The sequence below is a fragment of the Pseudophryne corroboree genome, chromosome 6 (assembly GCF_028390025.1).
Source record: "Pseudophryne corroboree isolate aPseCor3 chromosome 6, aPseCor3.hap2, whole genome shotgun sequence".
Taxonomy (NCBI): domain Eukaryota; kingdom Metazoa; phylum Chordata; class Amphibia; order Anura; family Myobatrachidae; genus Pseudophryne; species Pseudophryne corroboree.
This window is the reverse complement of record NC_086449.1, coordinates 828591608-828607680: the sequence shown is the minus strand read 5'-3', so window position 1 is coordinate 828607680 and position 16073 is coordinate 828591608. Positions and strand designations below refer to the sequence as shown.

Sequence of the window (16073 nt, the reverse complement as noted above, 5' to 3'; positions counted from 1 at the left end):
TGCTCAGGTTATCTTCTGCCCATATTAGCATGTACTAATTGCGGATAGCAGAAAGTAGCAGCAATCGCATCAGCAATCACATTTGTTACACAACGAGCACTGTATCTGTATGGGGGCTCATTATCATCACAACAATGATCACTAATAAAACGATGATTGCGAGAAGAGATACAGCGGCCAATTAGCTGCACCCCCCTGTACTTACAGTATCTATAAAAGTAAAACAATATGCACTAAATACTGTGTCACTGTGGGTCCTGCTGAATTACGTGCTTCGAATACCAGAGTATTTTATACAAATTTGCTTATATACTTTATTTAACCCTGTAATGTCCGTGCAGGTGGCGGTGCCGGCTCAGGCTTGTCCGCTCCCAAGGGGTGGGCATTCAGCTTTGTTGCAGATTTGCCATCGCTTCTGTTATCCTGTAACCGGTTCATGGAAAAGGCCAACGAGGCTTCTGCTTAAGGTGACACTAAACGCCGGGGCAGATCGGGAAGTGCACTTCTCCTTGTCACACGGCTGCTGCATGCCATCTATTCCCTCTGTCCCTAGCAGATCGCGCTGTGCATGGCACACTTTGCTGACCGAGGCACGCTGACATCTAACCAAGAGATTTCTAGTCTTCAGACAGGTTATCCTCTAACCCAGGGATTCCCAATCACGGTCCTCAAGGCATCCTGGCAGTCCAGGTTTTAAGAATATCCACTGCTTTAACCCCTCGCTCAGACCCAAGAAGGCAGATTTCTCCGCAGACTGAAATAGAAAACAGTGGGAGTGAGATCCCAGCCACGTGCCGGGATCCTGCAATATTGCGGCTGTAACCCTCTAACGACCAGCTCCACGGCTTACCCTCGGAGAGAAGTGTTATAGTCCGTCCACTCATAACCGAGATTAACTCCTTCACTGCCAGAGCCGATGATTAACCTATGGGAAGATGAAAATTAACCCGTCCAATACCAGACCACTGCACTGCAGGGATCTCAGATTAGCCCATATTCTGTTGGATGGGAGGGTGAACAAATAATGTTCTTCCATCCATGAGGGCATAACCCAGTCTTTCTCACTCAGCCCTAGTGCAGCGGTGCATGTTTTCAAGGTTTCCTCAGGAATAATTAGTACCACCTGTAGATCTGTTGTGTCTGTTAGTCCACCTGTGCTCTGTGTAGATGATCTGGAAAACATGTGCTGTTCGGGTTTCAGGAAGATGGGGTTTGAGGAACGCGGTTATAACCTGGGCTTTCCGTCCATCCTGGCACATGGTGGCAGGCAGCAGGCATTGTGTGGCAGACGGGGACCTGCATTGTGCCGCCAGTGTATGATAGGGGGTTGTACTTCATGTTATACATTCCAGATCTCTGATTCCTTTCAGCCAGAAGTTCTTCAGACTCCGCAAGCCCCAGACAGAGGGGAGGGGACCCCTCCTGGTGGGGGTCAATCAGAATATCTACACCGAAATGTCAACATGCTCTGAACGTCAGCAACTTGAGTATCAACATGGCCGTTAGGTCGACAGAATTTTTTTTTATATTTACAACATGATCAAAATGTCAACACTTCCGTAATGTTGACACCAGAATATCGACGTACAACCCCTAAAACTAGCTCTAAACCTAAAAATAACACTGAAATGTGCTGTCGGCATTCCGGTGTCAACATGTTAAATGTGGAGGTTATGAACATGTAGACATTTTGACCATTTCTTCATTGATGAATGTCGTCATTTTACATGGCGACCTGATATCCATGTCTATATTCTGACTGCCGACATTCTGACCAGTTACCCTCCAGTCAGGGGCGTTTTCAGCCCCCAGTCTGCGCACTACGCAGCGGACTCAGATGTTCTGATACCTATATTGAAACAAACCCTCCAGATAAGATATAGACCCAGATTGCAGCAGCCGTCAGCAACATGTCGGCACGGTGGATTATACCCTGACATTGGTAGTCATTTTGCTGCTGCCATTTGGGGGAAATAAAGGTTGTAATTCATGTTTGTACACACTGCTGACGATCACACAACGTCGCAGACATTGCAGTGGCGCAGTCGAGTGCGTACAAACATTGGTAAGGCCCGAAGTGCACATACCGGCTTGTTTGCGCCGATTTCTCATTGTGTACCGCAGGCCTGGTTGATGTACGTACAAAATGCTATCGTGACATAATGTCGAAACTCTGAATGTCAAATGAAAAAAGGGGGTTTGGACACAACGCCCACACAATTTTGGATAATTTTATTGTTATTTAACAGCCGTACGTCATCGCTCACAACACAATGTCAGCATTCTGGCAGTGTCGACAGTTGACATGTCTACCTCCTGTCTGTGTCGACGGTGATCGTTGAACCTCAGACCATGTTGACGTTCTGGTATTGATATGGTGAGCGTCGTCGGGCCTGTCGCGTCTGTCGTAGCAGGTACAGGGCACCGGTATTGGATCTATTAATCAGGACTGTCTGTTTCTGGAATATGACTTGTAGCTCCACGCCTGATACTGCCGCCCGCCTCTGTATTTCCCTCCACAGTGGTTTATTGGTGTGATACTCGCGTATGGTTTCACACTATTAGGCCCAATTAAATCGGAACGTACAATAGGGATCGTTGCTCCCCAAGGAGCCATTGCGCATAAGTGTAACCCGTAACTGTCTGTGGATGAGAAACACGGAGAACGCGCTGTGTCTCTGCTCTGTCAGGGATTTGCTCTGCCTGCGGGGATCCATGATCCCTATAGCAGGATCCCTTTTTATCTCCTCAGCGAGGGACAGGCGTGGAGGGCCTGCATGCTCTGGCGCTGACGGCGGACGGAAGGGGCTTATTTGACCAGACACTGAGGAAAGATCCGGCATCACTGGCTGCGGCAGGTGACCTGTGCATGCTCTGGCGCTGACGGCGGACGGAAGGGGCTTATTTGACCAGACACTGAGGAAAGATCCAGCATCACTGGCTGCGGCATGTGACCTGTGCGTGCTCTGGCGCTGATGGTGGACGGAAGGGGCTTATTTGACCAGACACTGAGGAAAGATCCAGCATCACTGGCTGCAGCAGGTGACCTGTGCATGCTCTGGCGCTGACGGTGGACGGAAGGGGCTTATTAGACCAGACACTGAGGAAAGATCCGGCATCACTGGCTGCGGCAGGTGACCTGTGCATGCTCTGGCGCTGACGGTGGACGGAAGGGGCTTATTAGACCAGACACTGAGGAAAGATCCAGCATCACTGGCTGCGTCAGGTGACCTGTGCGTGCTCTGGCGCTGATGGTGGACGGAAGGGGCTTATTAGACCAGACACTGAGGAAAGATCCGGCATCACTGGCTGCGTCAGGTGACCTGTGCGTGCTCTGGCGCTGACGGTGGACGGAAGGGGCTTATTAGACCAGACACTGAGGAAAGATCCAGCATCACTGGCTGCGGCAGGTGACCTGTGCATGCTCTGGCACTGACGGTGGATGGAAGGGGCTTATTTGACCAGACACTGAGGAAAGATCCAGCATCACTGGCTGCGGCAGGTGATCTGTGCGTGCTCTGGCGCTGACGGTGGACGGAAGGGGCTTATTAGACCAGACACTGAGGAAAGATCCGGCATCACTGGCTGCGTCAGGTGACCTGTGCGTGCTCTGGCGCTGACGGTGGACGGAAGGGGCTTATTTGACCAGACACTGAGGAAAGATCCAGCATCACTGGCTGCGGCAGGTGACCTGTGCATGCTCTGGCGCTGACGGTGGACGGAAGGGGCTTATTAGACCAGACATTGAGGAAAGATCCGGCATCACTGGCTGCGTCAGGTGACCTGTGCGTGCTCTGGCGCTGATGGTGGACGGAAGGGGCTTATTAGACCAGACACTGAGGAAAGATCCAGCATCACTGGCTGCGGCAGGTGATCTGTGCGTGCTCTGGCGCTGACGGTGGACGGAAGGGGCTTATTAGACCAGACACTGAGGAAAGATCCAGCATCACTGGCTGCGGCAGGTGATCTGTGTGCATATCATAGATTACTGTCAGGACACATCACGGCTGTATAATATCGGGCGGATGACAGTACACAGCAGAGGAGAAGGAAAGTAAATATAGGATAGGACAGGACTGAGTATAACCTGGACAGCTGGTGAGTTTGGATTTGCACTAATTAGCACATGATTAGGACACCCCAGGGGGGTCTGCTGATGACGGGGAGGGACCGGGGATGGGAGAGGTGGTTTGGAGGTGCCATCAGATTCTTACACTTGGCCATTGCTCTGCAGCACGGGATTATGGCACGGGGTCCCCCCCCATTATTTAGGGGATGTGATAAAGGTGGACACCTGAGATTCTCCCACATGGGATAAAGGGGATTCACACGGGATGACATGTGGTAATCCGCAGACAGGACGCTGGATCAGAGGCGGAGGATGGGACCTCGGCCACAGAGTGGATGTCGGTGTCATTAGTATCAGGGAGCTGATGTACCCCGGGGCCAGCAGAGCCACAGGGATAGAACAACATACCGGTCACTGAGCCGTGTGACCCATTATTCAGCTTCTCAGCATAAAGAAGGCACTGGTGCTGTTCCTGACTATGGGCCTCATTCAGATGGGGTTGTTCTTGCTGCTGCTGTTGCTATCTTTTGCCATATACACTCAGCCTGGCACAGCCCCTCTCACTGCGGATAGATAGATATGAGATAGATAGATAGATAGATAGATAGATAGATAGATAGATATGAAATAGATAGATAGATATGAGATAGATAGATAGATAGATAGACAGATAGATATGAGATAGATAGAATAGATAGATAGATAGATAGATAGATAGATAGATAGATATGAGACAGATAGATGGATAGATATGAGATAGATAGATATGAGATAGATAGATAGATAGATAGATAGATAGATAGATAGATAGAGATATATGAGATAGATAGATATGAGATAGATAGAGAGATATGAGATAGATAGATAGATAGAGAGAGAGAGAGAGATATGAGATAGATAGATATGAGATAGATAGATAGATAGATATGAGATAGATAGATAGATATGAGATAGATAGATAGATAGATAGATAGATAGATAGATAGATAGATATGAGATAGATAGAGAGATATGAGATAGATAGATAGATAGATAGATAGATAGATAGATAGATAGATAGATAGATATGAGTGACTGGTGACTCTGGGCAGCGCTATGATGAATGTGCCCAGTTTTATAGGAGAGCCCTGGCACGTGCCCTGGCGCAGCCCCCCTCGCTGCAGATAGATAGATAGATAGATAGATAGATAGATAGATAGATATGAGACAGATAGATAGATATGATATAGATAGATATGAGACAGATAGATAGATAGATAGATAGATAGATAGATATGATATAGATAGATAGATAGATAGATATGAGACAGATAGATAGATATGAGATAGATAGATAGATAGATAGATAGATAGATAGATAGATAGATAGATAATTAGATATGATATAGATAGATAGATAGATAGATATGAGACAGATAGATAGATAATTAGATATGATATAGATAGATAGATAGATAGATATGAGACAGATAGATAGATAGATATTAGATAGATAGATAGATAGAGAGATATGAGATAGATATGAGAGAGATAGATAGATATTAGATAGACAGATAGATAGATAGATAGATAGATAGATAGATAGATAGATAGATATGAGCTAGATAGATAGATAGATACAGTATATAGATGATAGATAGATAGATAGATATTATATAGATATGAGTGACTGGGACTCCGGGCAGTGCTATGATGAATGTGCCCGGTTATATAGGAGAGCGCTGGCATGCGGCCTGGCGCAGCCTCCCTCGCTGCGGATAGATAGATAGATAGATTAGCTAGATATGAGACAGATAGATAGATAGATATGAGATAGATAGATAGATAGAGAGATATGAGATAGATATGAGAGAGATAGATAGATATGAGATAGATAGATAGATAGATAGATAGATAGATATGAGCTAGATAGATAGATACAGTATATAGATGATAGATAGATAGATAGATAGATAGATAGATAGATAGATAGATATTACATAGATACGAGTGACTGGGACTCCGGGCAGTGCTATGATGAATGTGCCCGGTTATATAGGAGAGCGCTGGCATGCGGCCTGGCGCAGCCTCCCTCGCTGCGGATAGATAGATAGATAGATTAGCTAGATATGAGACAGATAGATAGATAGATATGAGATAGATAGATAGAGAGATATGAGATAGATATGAGAGAGATAGATAGATATGAGATAGATAGATAGATAGATATGAGCTAGATAGATAGATACAGTATATAGATGATAGATAGATAGATAGATAGATAGATAGATATTACATAGATACGAGTGACTGGGACTCCGGGCAGTGCTATGATGAATGGCACATTCGGTTATATAGGAGAGCGCTGGCACGCGGCCTGGCGCAGCCTCCCTCGATGCGGATAGATAGATAGATATGATAGATATAGATAGATAGATAGATAGATAGATAGATATGAGACAGATAGATAGATAGATATGATATAGATAGATAGATAGATAGATAGATAGATAGATATGAGATAGATAGATAGATATGATATAGATAGATAGATAGATAGATAGATAGATAGATATGAGACAGACAGATAGATAGATAGATATGAGATAGATAGATAGATATGATATAGATAGATAGATAGATAGATATGAGACAGATAGAAAGATAGATAGATAGATATGATATAGATAGATATGAGACAGATAGATAGATAGATATTAGATAGATAGATAGATAGATATGAGAGAGATAGATAGATATGAGATAGATAGATAGATAGATAGATAGATAGATAGATAGATATGAGCTAGATAGATAGATACAGTATATAGATGATAGATAGATAGATAGATAGATATTATATAGATATGAGTGACTGGGACTCCGGGCAGTGCTATGATGAATGTGCCCGGTTATATTGGGGAGCGCTGGCATGCGGCCTGGCGCAGCCTCCCTCGCTGCGGATAGATAGATTAGATAGATAGATATGAGTGACTGGGACACCGGGCAGTGATATGATGAATCTGCCCGGTTATATAGGAGAGCGCTGGCATGCGGCCTGGCGCAGCCTCCCTCGCTGCGGATAGATAGATAGATAGATAGATAGATAGATAGATAGATAGATAGATTAGCTAGATATGAGACAGATAGATAGATAGATAGATAGATAGATATGAGATAGATAGATAGATAGAGAGATATGAGAGAGATAGATAGATATGAGATAGATAGATAGATAGATATGAGCTAGATAGATAGATAGATACAGTATATAGATGATAGATAGATAGATAGATAGATAGATAGATAGATAGATAGATAGATAGATAGATAGATATTACATAGATACGAGTGACTGGGACTCCGGGCAGTGCTATGATGAATGGCACATTCGGTTATATAGGAGAGCGCTGGCACGCGGCCTGGCGCAGCCTCCCTCGATGCGGATAGATAGATAGATAGATAGATAGATAGATAGATAGATAGATAGATATGATAGATATAGATAGATAGATAGATAGATAGACTTGGAGATACGGGCGGCACTCGAGCAGACTTCACAGCTGAGTTAAATCACGTCAATTTATTGCCAACATGTTTCGGGGACAGCACCCCGTCCTCAGGGCCAGACAAGCCAAATAGGACAAACATACAACATTTTATAGACATAGACAAAGACATTAGTGCAGAACATACTCACCTGCTCCACGGCGCGACCGCCCGCCAGTCTGAGTGGCCCCACTTCCGTGTTGCTTCCTGCTGACGTCACGGTGCGCCGCGTCGCAGAGAGGTAACCATGGTGACTATAAACAAACAACAATACGTCAACCATGGGAGAAAAAATACACATACAAGGTTTGCTTGGTAATAAAAAACATATAAGTGAGTGCATAAACTTTAAAAACTCAGGATGCACCGCGCTTGGTGTGAACAGCAGGAACTCAAAACAATTACTTTTCACATTTAAGCTGTGCATGATAAGCTATACTTCATGAAAATAACAAAAAGATATCTGCAAATATAGAGGAGCAATGTAAAGGAGGAGCAATGTGAGGGAAGGGAAATATAATCATAATTATATGAGGGTAAGATAGAGGCGATTAACTGTTAGTATACCTGAACTGTTGTTTTACAGAAAACACTGTAAACCCAGGTTCTCGTTGAGCCCCCCGGGAGACAGTGTTCCCAATTTAAAAATCCATCTAGATTCAAGCTGAAGCAGGGCCCTATCCCTGTTACCCCCCCTAAGATTACGGGGGACATGGTCGATTAGAATGGCCCTAATGCTGGCTACCCCATGACCATTCCGCATGCAGTGACGTGCAAACGGTTGTTCACTCTCCCTCTTTTCCAATGCTTTCTTGATGGCACTCCTATGGAGGGCCATACGTTCACGAAATTGTCTTATGGTCTTGCCAACATATGCAAGACCACATGGACACGTGAGTAAGTAAACCACATGTGTGGTGGTACACGTCATTCTATGTTTGATAGGAATTTTGCGACCTGTGGACGGATGGTTGAAGGTTGTGCCTACTGTCAGTGTATTGCATGTGGCACATCCTAAACAACGGAAACATCCATTTTTAGGTCTCAAAAAGTGGGATTCCCTGTTCCTAGCCAATTCAGCGGAGCTTTAGGGAAATCTACTGTAAGTGCCTTGTGGATTTGTAAGTTAATGATATCTTGTTCTAAGGCATTTTTCAATAAGAGATCTAATTCTAACTTAAATTCCCTAGTGGGATCACTGGTCAACCTCTTATATACAGCAGGGTCATTGAGTTGGCGGTCACTTTCCTTCATGTAATCCCCAAGGTCCTGTACTACTATAGCCCCCCCTTTATCAGCTTTCCTGATCACTATGTCAGTCCTGTTAGATAAGTCCTTCAGTGTCGACATCTCATCTTTGGCCAACACAGCCTTATTACCAAGTCACACAAGGGGGAGAAATATCAACGACCACATAGTGAAACTTGATATCACTGAATTGGCTAGGAACAGGGAATCCCACTTTTTGAGACCTAAAAATGGATGTTTCCGTTGTTTAGGATGTGCCACATGCAATACACTGACAGTAGGCACAACCTTCAACCATCCGTCCACAGGTCGCAAAATTCCTATCAAACATAGAATGACGTGTACCACCACACATGTGGTTTACTTACTCACGTGTCCATGTGGTCTTGCATATGTTGGCAAGACCATAAGACAATTTCGTGAACGTATGGCCCTCCATAGGAGTGCCATCAAGAAAGCATTGGAAAAGAGGGAGAGTGAACAACCGTTTGCACGTCACTGCATGCGGAATGGTCATGGGGTAGCCAGCATTAGGGCCATTCTAATCGACCATGTCCCCCGTAATCTTAGGGGGGGTAACAGGGATAGGGCCCTGCTTCAGCTTGAATCTAGATGGATTTTTAAATTGGGAACACTGTCTCCCGGGGGGCTCAACGAGAACCTGGGTTTACAGTGTTTTCTGTAAAACAACAGTTCAGGTATACTAACAGTTAATCGCCTCTATCTTACCCTCATATAATTATGATTATATTTCCCTTCCCTCACATTGCTCCTCCTTTACATTGCTCCTCTATATTTGCAGATATCTTTTTGTTATTTTCATGAAGTATAGCTTATCATGCACAGCTTAAATGTGAAAAGTAATTGTTTTGAGTTCCTGCTGTTCACACCAAGCGCGGTGCATCCTGAGTTTTTAAAGTTTATGCACTCACTTATATGTTTTTTATTACCAAGCAAACCTTGTATGTGTATTTTTTCTCCCATGGTTGACGTATTGTTGTTTGTTTATAGTCACCATGGTTACCTCTCTGCGACGCGGCGCACCGTGACGTCAGCAGGAAGCAACACGGAAGTGGGGCCACTCAGACTGGCGGGCGGTCGCGCCGTGGAGCAGGTGAGTATGTTCTGCACTAATGTCTTTGTCTATGTCTATAAAATGTTGTATGTTTGTCCTATTTGGCTTGTCTGGCCCTGAGGACGGGGTGCTGTCCCCGAAACATGTTGGCAATAAATTGACGTGATTTAACTCAGCTGTGAAGTCTGCTCGAGTGCCGCCCGTATCTCCAAGTCTGCTTATCTGGGATCTAGCATCTCTTATTGGGAGGGCACCGCAGCAAGTTGTCATTAACAGTGAGTGGAGTGCCGGGCATATCTATCCTTGTAGATAGATAGATAGATATGAGACAGATAGATAGATAGATATGATATAGATAGATAGATAGATAGATAGATAGATAGATATGAGATAGATATGATATAGATAGATAGATAGATAGATAGATAGATAGATAGATATGAGACAGACAGATAGATAGATAGATATGAGATAGATAGATAGATATGATATAGATAGATAGATAGATAGATATGAGACAGATAGAAAGATAGATAGATAGATATGATATAGATAGATATGAGACAGATAGATAGATAGATAGATATTAGATAGATAGATAGATAGATATGAGAGAGATAGATAGATATGAGATAGATAGATAGATAGATAGATAGATAGATAGATAGATATGAGCTAGATAGATAGATACAGTATATAGATGATAGATAGATAGATAGATATTATATAGATATGAGTGACTGGGACTCCGGGCAGTGCTATGATGAATGTGCCCGGTTATATTGGGGAGCGCTGGCATGCGGCCTGGCGCAGCCTCCCTCGCTGCGGATAGATAGATTAGATAGATAGATATGAGTGACTGGGACACCGGGCAGTGATATGATGAATCTGCCCGGTTATATAGGAGAGCGCTGGCATGCGGCCTGGCGCAGCCTCCCTCGCTGCGGATAGATAGATAGATAGATAGATAGATAGATAGATTAGCTAGATATGAGACAGATAGATAGATAGATATGAGATAGATAGATAGATAGATAGAGAGATATGAGAGAGATAGATAGATATGAGATAGATAGATAGATAGATAGATATGAGCTAGATAGATAGATACAGTATATAGATGATAGATAGATAGATAGATAGATATTACATAGATACGAGTGACTGGGACTCTGGGCAGTGCTATGATGAATGGCACATTCGGTTATATAGGAGAGCGCTGGCACGCGGCCTGGCGCAGCCTCCCTCGCTGCGGATAGATAGATAGATAGATAGATAGATAGATAGATAGATATGATATAGATAGATAGATATGAGACAGATAGATAGATAGATATGATATAGATAGATAGATAGATAGATATGAGACAGATAGATAGATAGATATGATATAGATAGATAGATAGATAGATATGAGACAGACAGATAGATAGATAGATAGATAGATAGATATGAGATAGATAGATAGATATGATATAGATAGATAGATATGAGACAGATAGAAAGATAGACAGATAGATATGATATAGATAGATATGAGACAGATAGATAGATAGATAGATAGATAGATAGATAGATAGATAGATAGATATTAGATAGATAGATAGATAGATAGATAGATATGAGATAGATAGAGAGATATGAGATAGATATGAGAGAGATAGATAGATATGAGCTAGATAGATAGATAGATACAGTATATAGATGATAGATAGATAGATAGATATTATATAGATATGAGTGACTGGGACTCCGGGCAGTGCTATGATGAATGTGCCCGGTTATATTGGGGAGCGCTGGCACGCGGCCTGGCGCAGCCTCCCTTGCTGCGGATAGATAGATAGATTAGATAGATATGAGATAGATAGATAGATAGATATGAGATAGATAGATAGATAGATAGATATGAGCTAGATAGATAGATACAGTATATAGATGATAGATAGATAGATAGATAGATAGATATGAGCTAGATAGATAGATACAGTATATAGATGATAGATAGATAGATAGATAGATAGATAGATAGATATTATATAGATAGATATTACATAGATATGAGTGACTGGGACTCCGGGCAGTGCTATGATGAATGTGCCCGGTTATATAGGAGAGCGCTGGCACGCGGCCTGGCGCAGCCTCCCTCGCTGCGGATCGATAGATAGATAGATTAGATAGATAGATCGATAGATAGATAGATAGATAGATAGATAGATAGATAGATAGATTTTCATTATAATTATTTATTAAAATTCCAAAATGTATTGGTTAAAGTCTGTATGCTGTGTACAGTACTATATGTTCCATCAGGCCGTACTGCACCCCCTCCTGTGTGGCACTGGGCACAACCATCTATAGTTTTTTGAACGCCCCTCTGAGCTCTGTCTGCTCCTCCTCCTTCTCCCCTTCTGCCATTACATGAAACCTTGCCTGAACCCGTGTGGCTGACAGCCATCTTTGTATGCCCTCCAGAGAGATTTTGAAAAGGAGATAATGATTTACAAGCATAGCTCATAAAAAACACATGCATGTGTACAGGGTACATGTAATGAAAATAAACCAACGTGTAGTTGCTGCATTAAAGGATACATCTATTAAAAAACTATTTTTATTTGTTAGCTCAGATAACCTCGGTTGATGAGGTTATTGCTTCCTCTGTTGCCCTGGGAGTCAGACAGAACACTGTAACCATCAGAAATCCTGGCTGCCCAATTCTATCCAGTGACCACGGGAGAGGAAGAGAACGCAAGCCCAGACTGGAAGAAGGCACGTCAGCTGTAATCTCCAGCACACAAGTAGATAGGTTAGGAACAACTCCAAATTGTATGTGTATGAGGTATATATAAGATGTGTGGCTATTAAATAATAAGACTGAAGCTATCATTTATAACCAATGCAAAATGGGTTCCCTTGGTTAAAGAAGTGACTTTAGGGAAAAGAAGGAAGTCACACGGTGCTAGGTCTGGCGAGTATCTAGCACCGCAATCTGTTTATTGGCCAAGAACTGCATCGCAGAGGGAGCTGTGTGGGCCGATGCGCTGTCCTGATGGAGGATAAAACCATTTTTCCATTACTCTGGCCTCTTTCTTCTGACTCTTTCCCGCAAAGTTTCTAGAACATCTTTTTAGTAATGTTGATTCACTGTTTCACATATGAACTGGGAAAGCCGCTCATATGCCCCATGGGGGTAAATTTGGCATTTTCATCTGATTTAACCCTGTCGTTCCTGCAGGACTCCCCAGGGCCTCATTGATGGAGTGGTGTAAGGGGTTAATACCGATGGTGTTTGGTGCTCGTCTAATTTCCTGAGGACGCACTAATGAGGCTTTATGAATAAATGATAGGAGAGGAACAGTAGGAGCAGCGTCTGCTGTGTGTGAGCGGCTGTGTGTGTGTTTTTATGGCCATATTTGCAGATATAATGATTCACCTCTGCAGATCACAATGCGGAATGTGCTGCATCGTCTGCAGCTCGGCACCTCGCACTCAGAGCCGCCTGCGATGTTACAGGGGGCACCTCACCCCCTCACATGCCCCCCAAACTCACACACACTGACTCCATCCTCACCGCATTGGGGATATGCATCAGCAACATAGCTGCCGCCCCAAATTTACGCCCACACTCCCGTGCTTTATATGTTTGTTCCTAAAACGGTCCCTATATTTCATTAGTGACCAATGCAATAATTGGATGCGCTAAGATGTATTTATAATGCAAAACTAAGCTATTTTAAAAGAAATTTTTTATATATTTAAAAAAAATATGTGTTATTTTTTTTCGGGTCACTGTGGCGTTCAGTTCTGCTGTACATGTGTGGCCCAGTCGCAGCCCCTTTCACATCCACTACGTTTAAAGCGGCGCTTACTTTGAAGGCAGAGCCAACTTAGTATTGCCTGACAACTAATTGCTGCTTTAAATCCATCTCGCCAAAGTCGCGCCGCTGCCCGCAAATCACAGAACGTCACGTTCGGGCCTTTGGCTGGCTTTCATTTCTGGATCGTTTTAGCAACTGCATTTATTAATGATCTTTTTTTCCAAGTTCCCCGTTTGTCCCCTGTGCTGTCATTTATTTATCTTCCCAGCTCACAAACCTCCGCAAACTTCTCCCTAATTACCAAATGTTTTATTAAAGCGCCGGCGACACGTTAGCATGTGCTGCGCTCGTTAGTCAGTCATTACCCCGCTCCCGTCACCTATTTGTCTGCTTGTTACACGGAGCTATTGATTCACTGCAGATAAATAATACATCTATTTGTTTCGTTATTATGTTCCAAAACCGTCACGACTACACAAATCCGCTTTCTATCATCTCCTATTGTCAGGCGCCAGTAAGGAGATCTGACACCAGTATCTGCATGGTTATACCTGTTTCCAGGTGCTCTGCGGGTACAGTAGCGCAATACGGAGTATCATTGCTACAAGTGATACAATCGTATTCTGCAGCAATCGAACTGTTTTATAGATTTTACTCTCCGATGTAATCTGCTATTGATGTGATTGGTAATTGTCTATTATTGGACGGAAGTAAATCTGTCAGCACTTATTCCCTCGGCTCGTCGAGCGTAAAATCCCCCAACGCCCTGCGCACAAGTGGCTGCAACTGTACGATTTCACGCGTAATCAATATATCGCTTTCCACGGTACTCGGTCACACGCCTGCACCAGAGAGATAAATAGGATATCAATAGGAAGAGCATTTACTAGCTCCTATTTGTTTGATGAGCCACTTAAGGGTGTCAGTCCGGGATTTATCCCCTGCTTCCCGCGCCGCGGCCTCTGGCTGATCGACCGTTAAACGTTACTGATGCCTCAATCAGTTCGCAAAGTCGATTTGATGGTGTATGTGCGGTGGGGTGTCACCCGGCGTGTTCACACCAGTTGTGTCTCAAGCAGAAAGTCAACCGTAAATAGGATGTCTTATCGGAAATGTGGATAATGCTGACATTATCCACATAATACATCATGGATAATCTCAATTGCTATCCTATTAATTCCATTGTGATCTATGTGATGATCTGCAGGGACTGGCTTAGCGCTAGTGGACAATGTTGGTTTAGGTAATAATAATAATGTCGATGTCGCAGGGAATAAAATACTGCAATTTTGCGCCGTAGCCCTCAGCTGCCAATCAGAAGTCAGCGTTCATCAGTCGTTGAAGTCAGAGAAATGAAGACTGATCTTTGGTTGGTTGAGAGCAACTCTGTGTTTGAAAGCCCAGTGGATCGTCTGTTACAGAGGTTCCAAAACTCAGTCCTCAAGGTACACTAACACTTCAGGTGTTAAGGATATCCATGGTTGAGCACAGATATTAAATCAAATTGACTGAGTTATTATTTCACCTGTGCTCAAGCATGGATATCTTTAAAGGCTGGAGTGTTAGGGTGCCCTGAGGACCGAGTGTTGGAACCACTGGTGTATTATGTTTCCTGATAATATGAACACTAGGTGTCACTGTTCTATTACTTACATTGGTTGTAGTATACAGAAGTTTACCATTTGCTGAGAGGCAGATTGTAGATGAGTTTTCTCTGTATAATAACTTTTGTTTACTATATATTTCTTATAATATAAAATAAAAGATTTGTGAATAAGGTTTGTTCTACCTAATAATGTAACGCTGTATTCCTGTCTCTTCCCTGCAGGAACGGGTAGAATATCTTTTCCTCATCATTTTCACAGTGGAAGCTTTCCTAAAAGTCATTGCATACGGACTTCTTTTCCACCCCAACGCTTACCTCCGAAACGGCTGGAACTTGCTGGATTTTATCATTGTAGTTGTTGGGTGAGTTACACCTTAGGGAAACTTACCTGCCCCCGTATATTAGTCTGGCTAGACAAACGTAAATCAGTGTGCAGCAACGTATGTGTTATTCTAGGGTCTATAGGAGCTATGCTAAACAGGGTAATAAGGGGAAATGCCATACACAGAGACATATATACTAAGATCTTCCAACAGACACACTGAGGAGCTCTGCTAAACAAGGTAATAAGGGGAAATGCCATACATACAGACATATATACTAAGATCCTCCTACAGACACAGTGAGGAGCTCTGCTAAACAGGGTAATAAGGGGAAATGCCATATACACAGACATATATACTAAGATCCTCCTACAGACACAGCGAGGAGCTCTGCTAAACAAGGTGATAA

At 43.3% G+C, this 16073-nt stretch overlaps 1 protein-coding gene across 8 annotated transcripts in view; it reads left to right on the top strand.

Moving 5' to 3' along the window:
- CACNA1C (calcium voltage-gated channel subunit alpha1 C) overlaps positions 1–16073 on the top strand; it is a 510817-nt gene that overhangs the window by 268906 nt on the left and 225838 nt on the right. For all 8 annotated transcript variants that reach the window (XM_063929336.1, XM_063929333.1, XM_063929332.1 and 5 more), the window contains exon 4: positions 15564–15703. In XM_063929336.1, coding sequence (XP_063785406.1) covers positions 15564–15703 — 140 coding nt within the window. The remainder of the gene's footprint in view (positions 1–15563; positions 15704–16073) is intronic.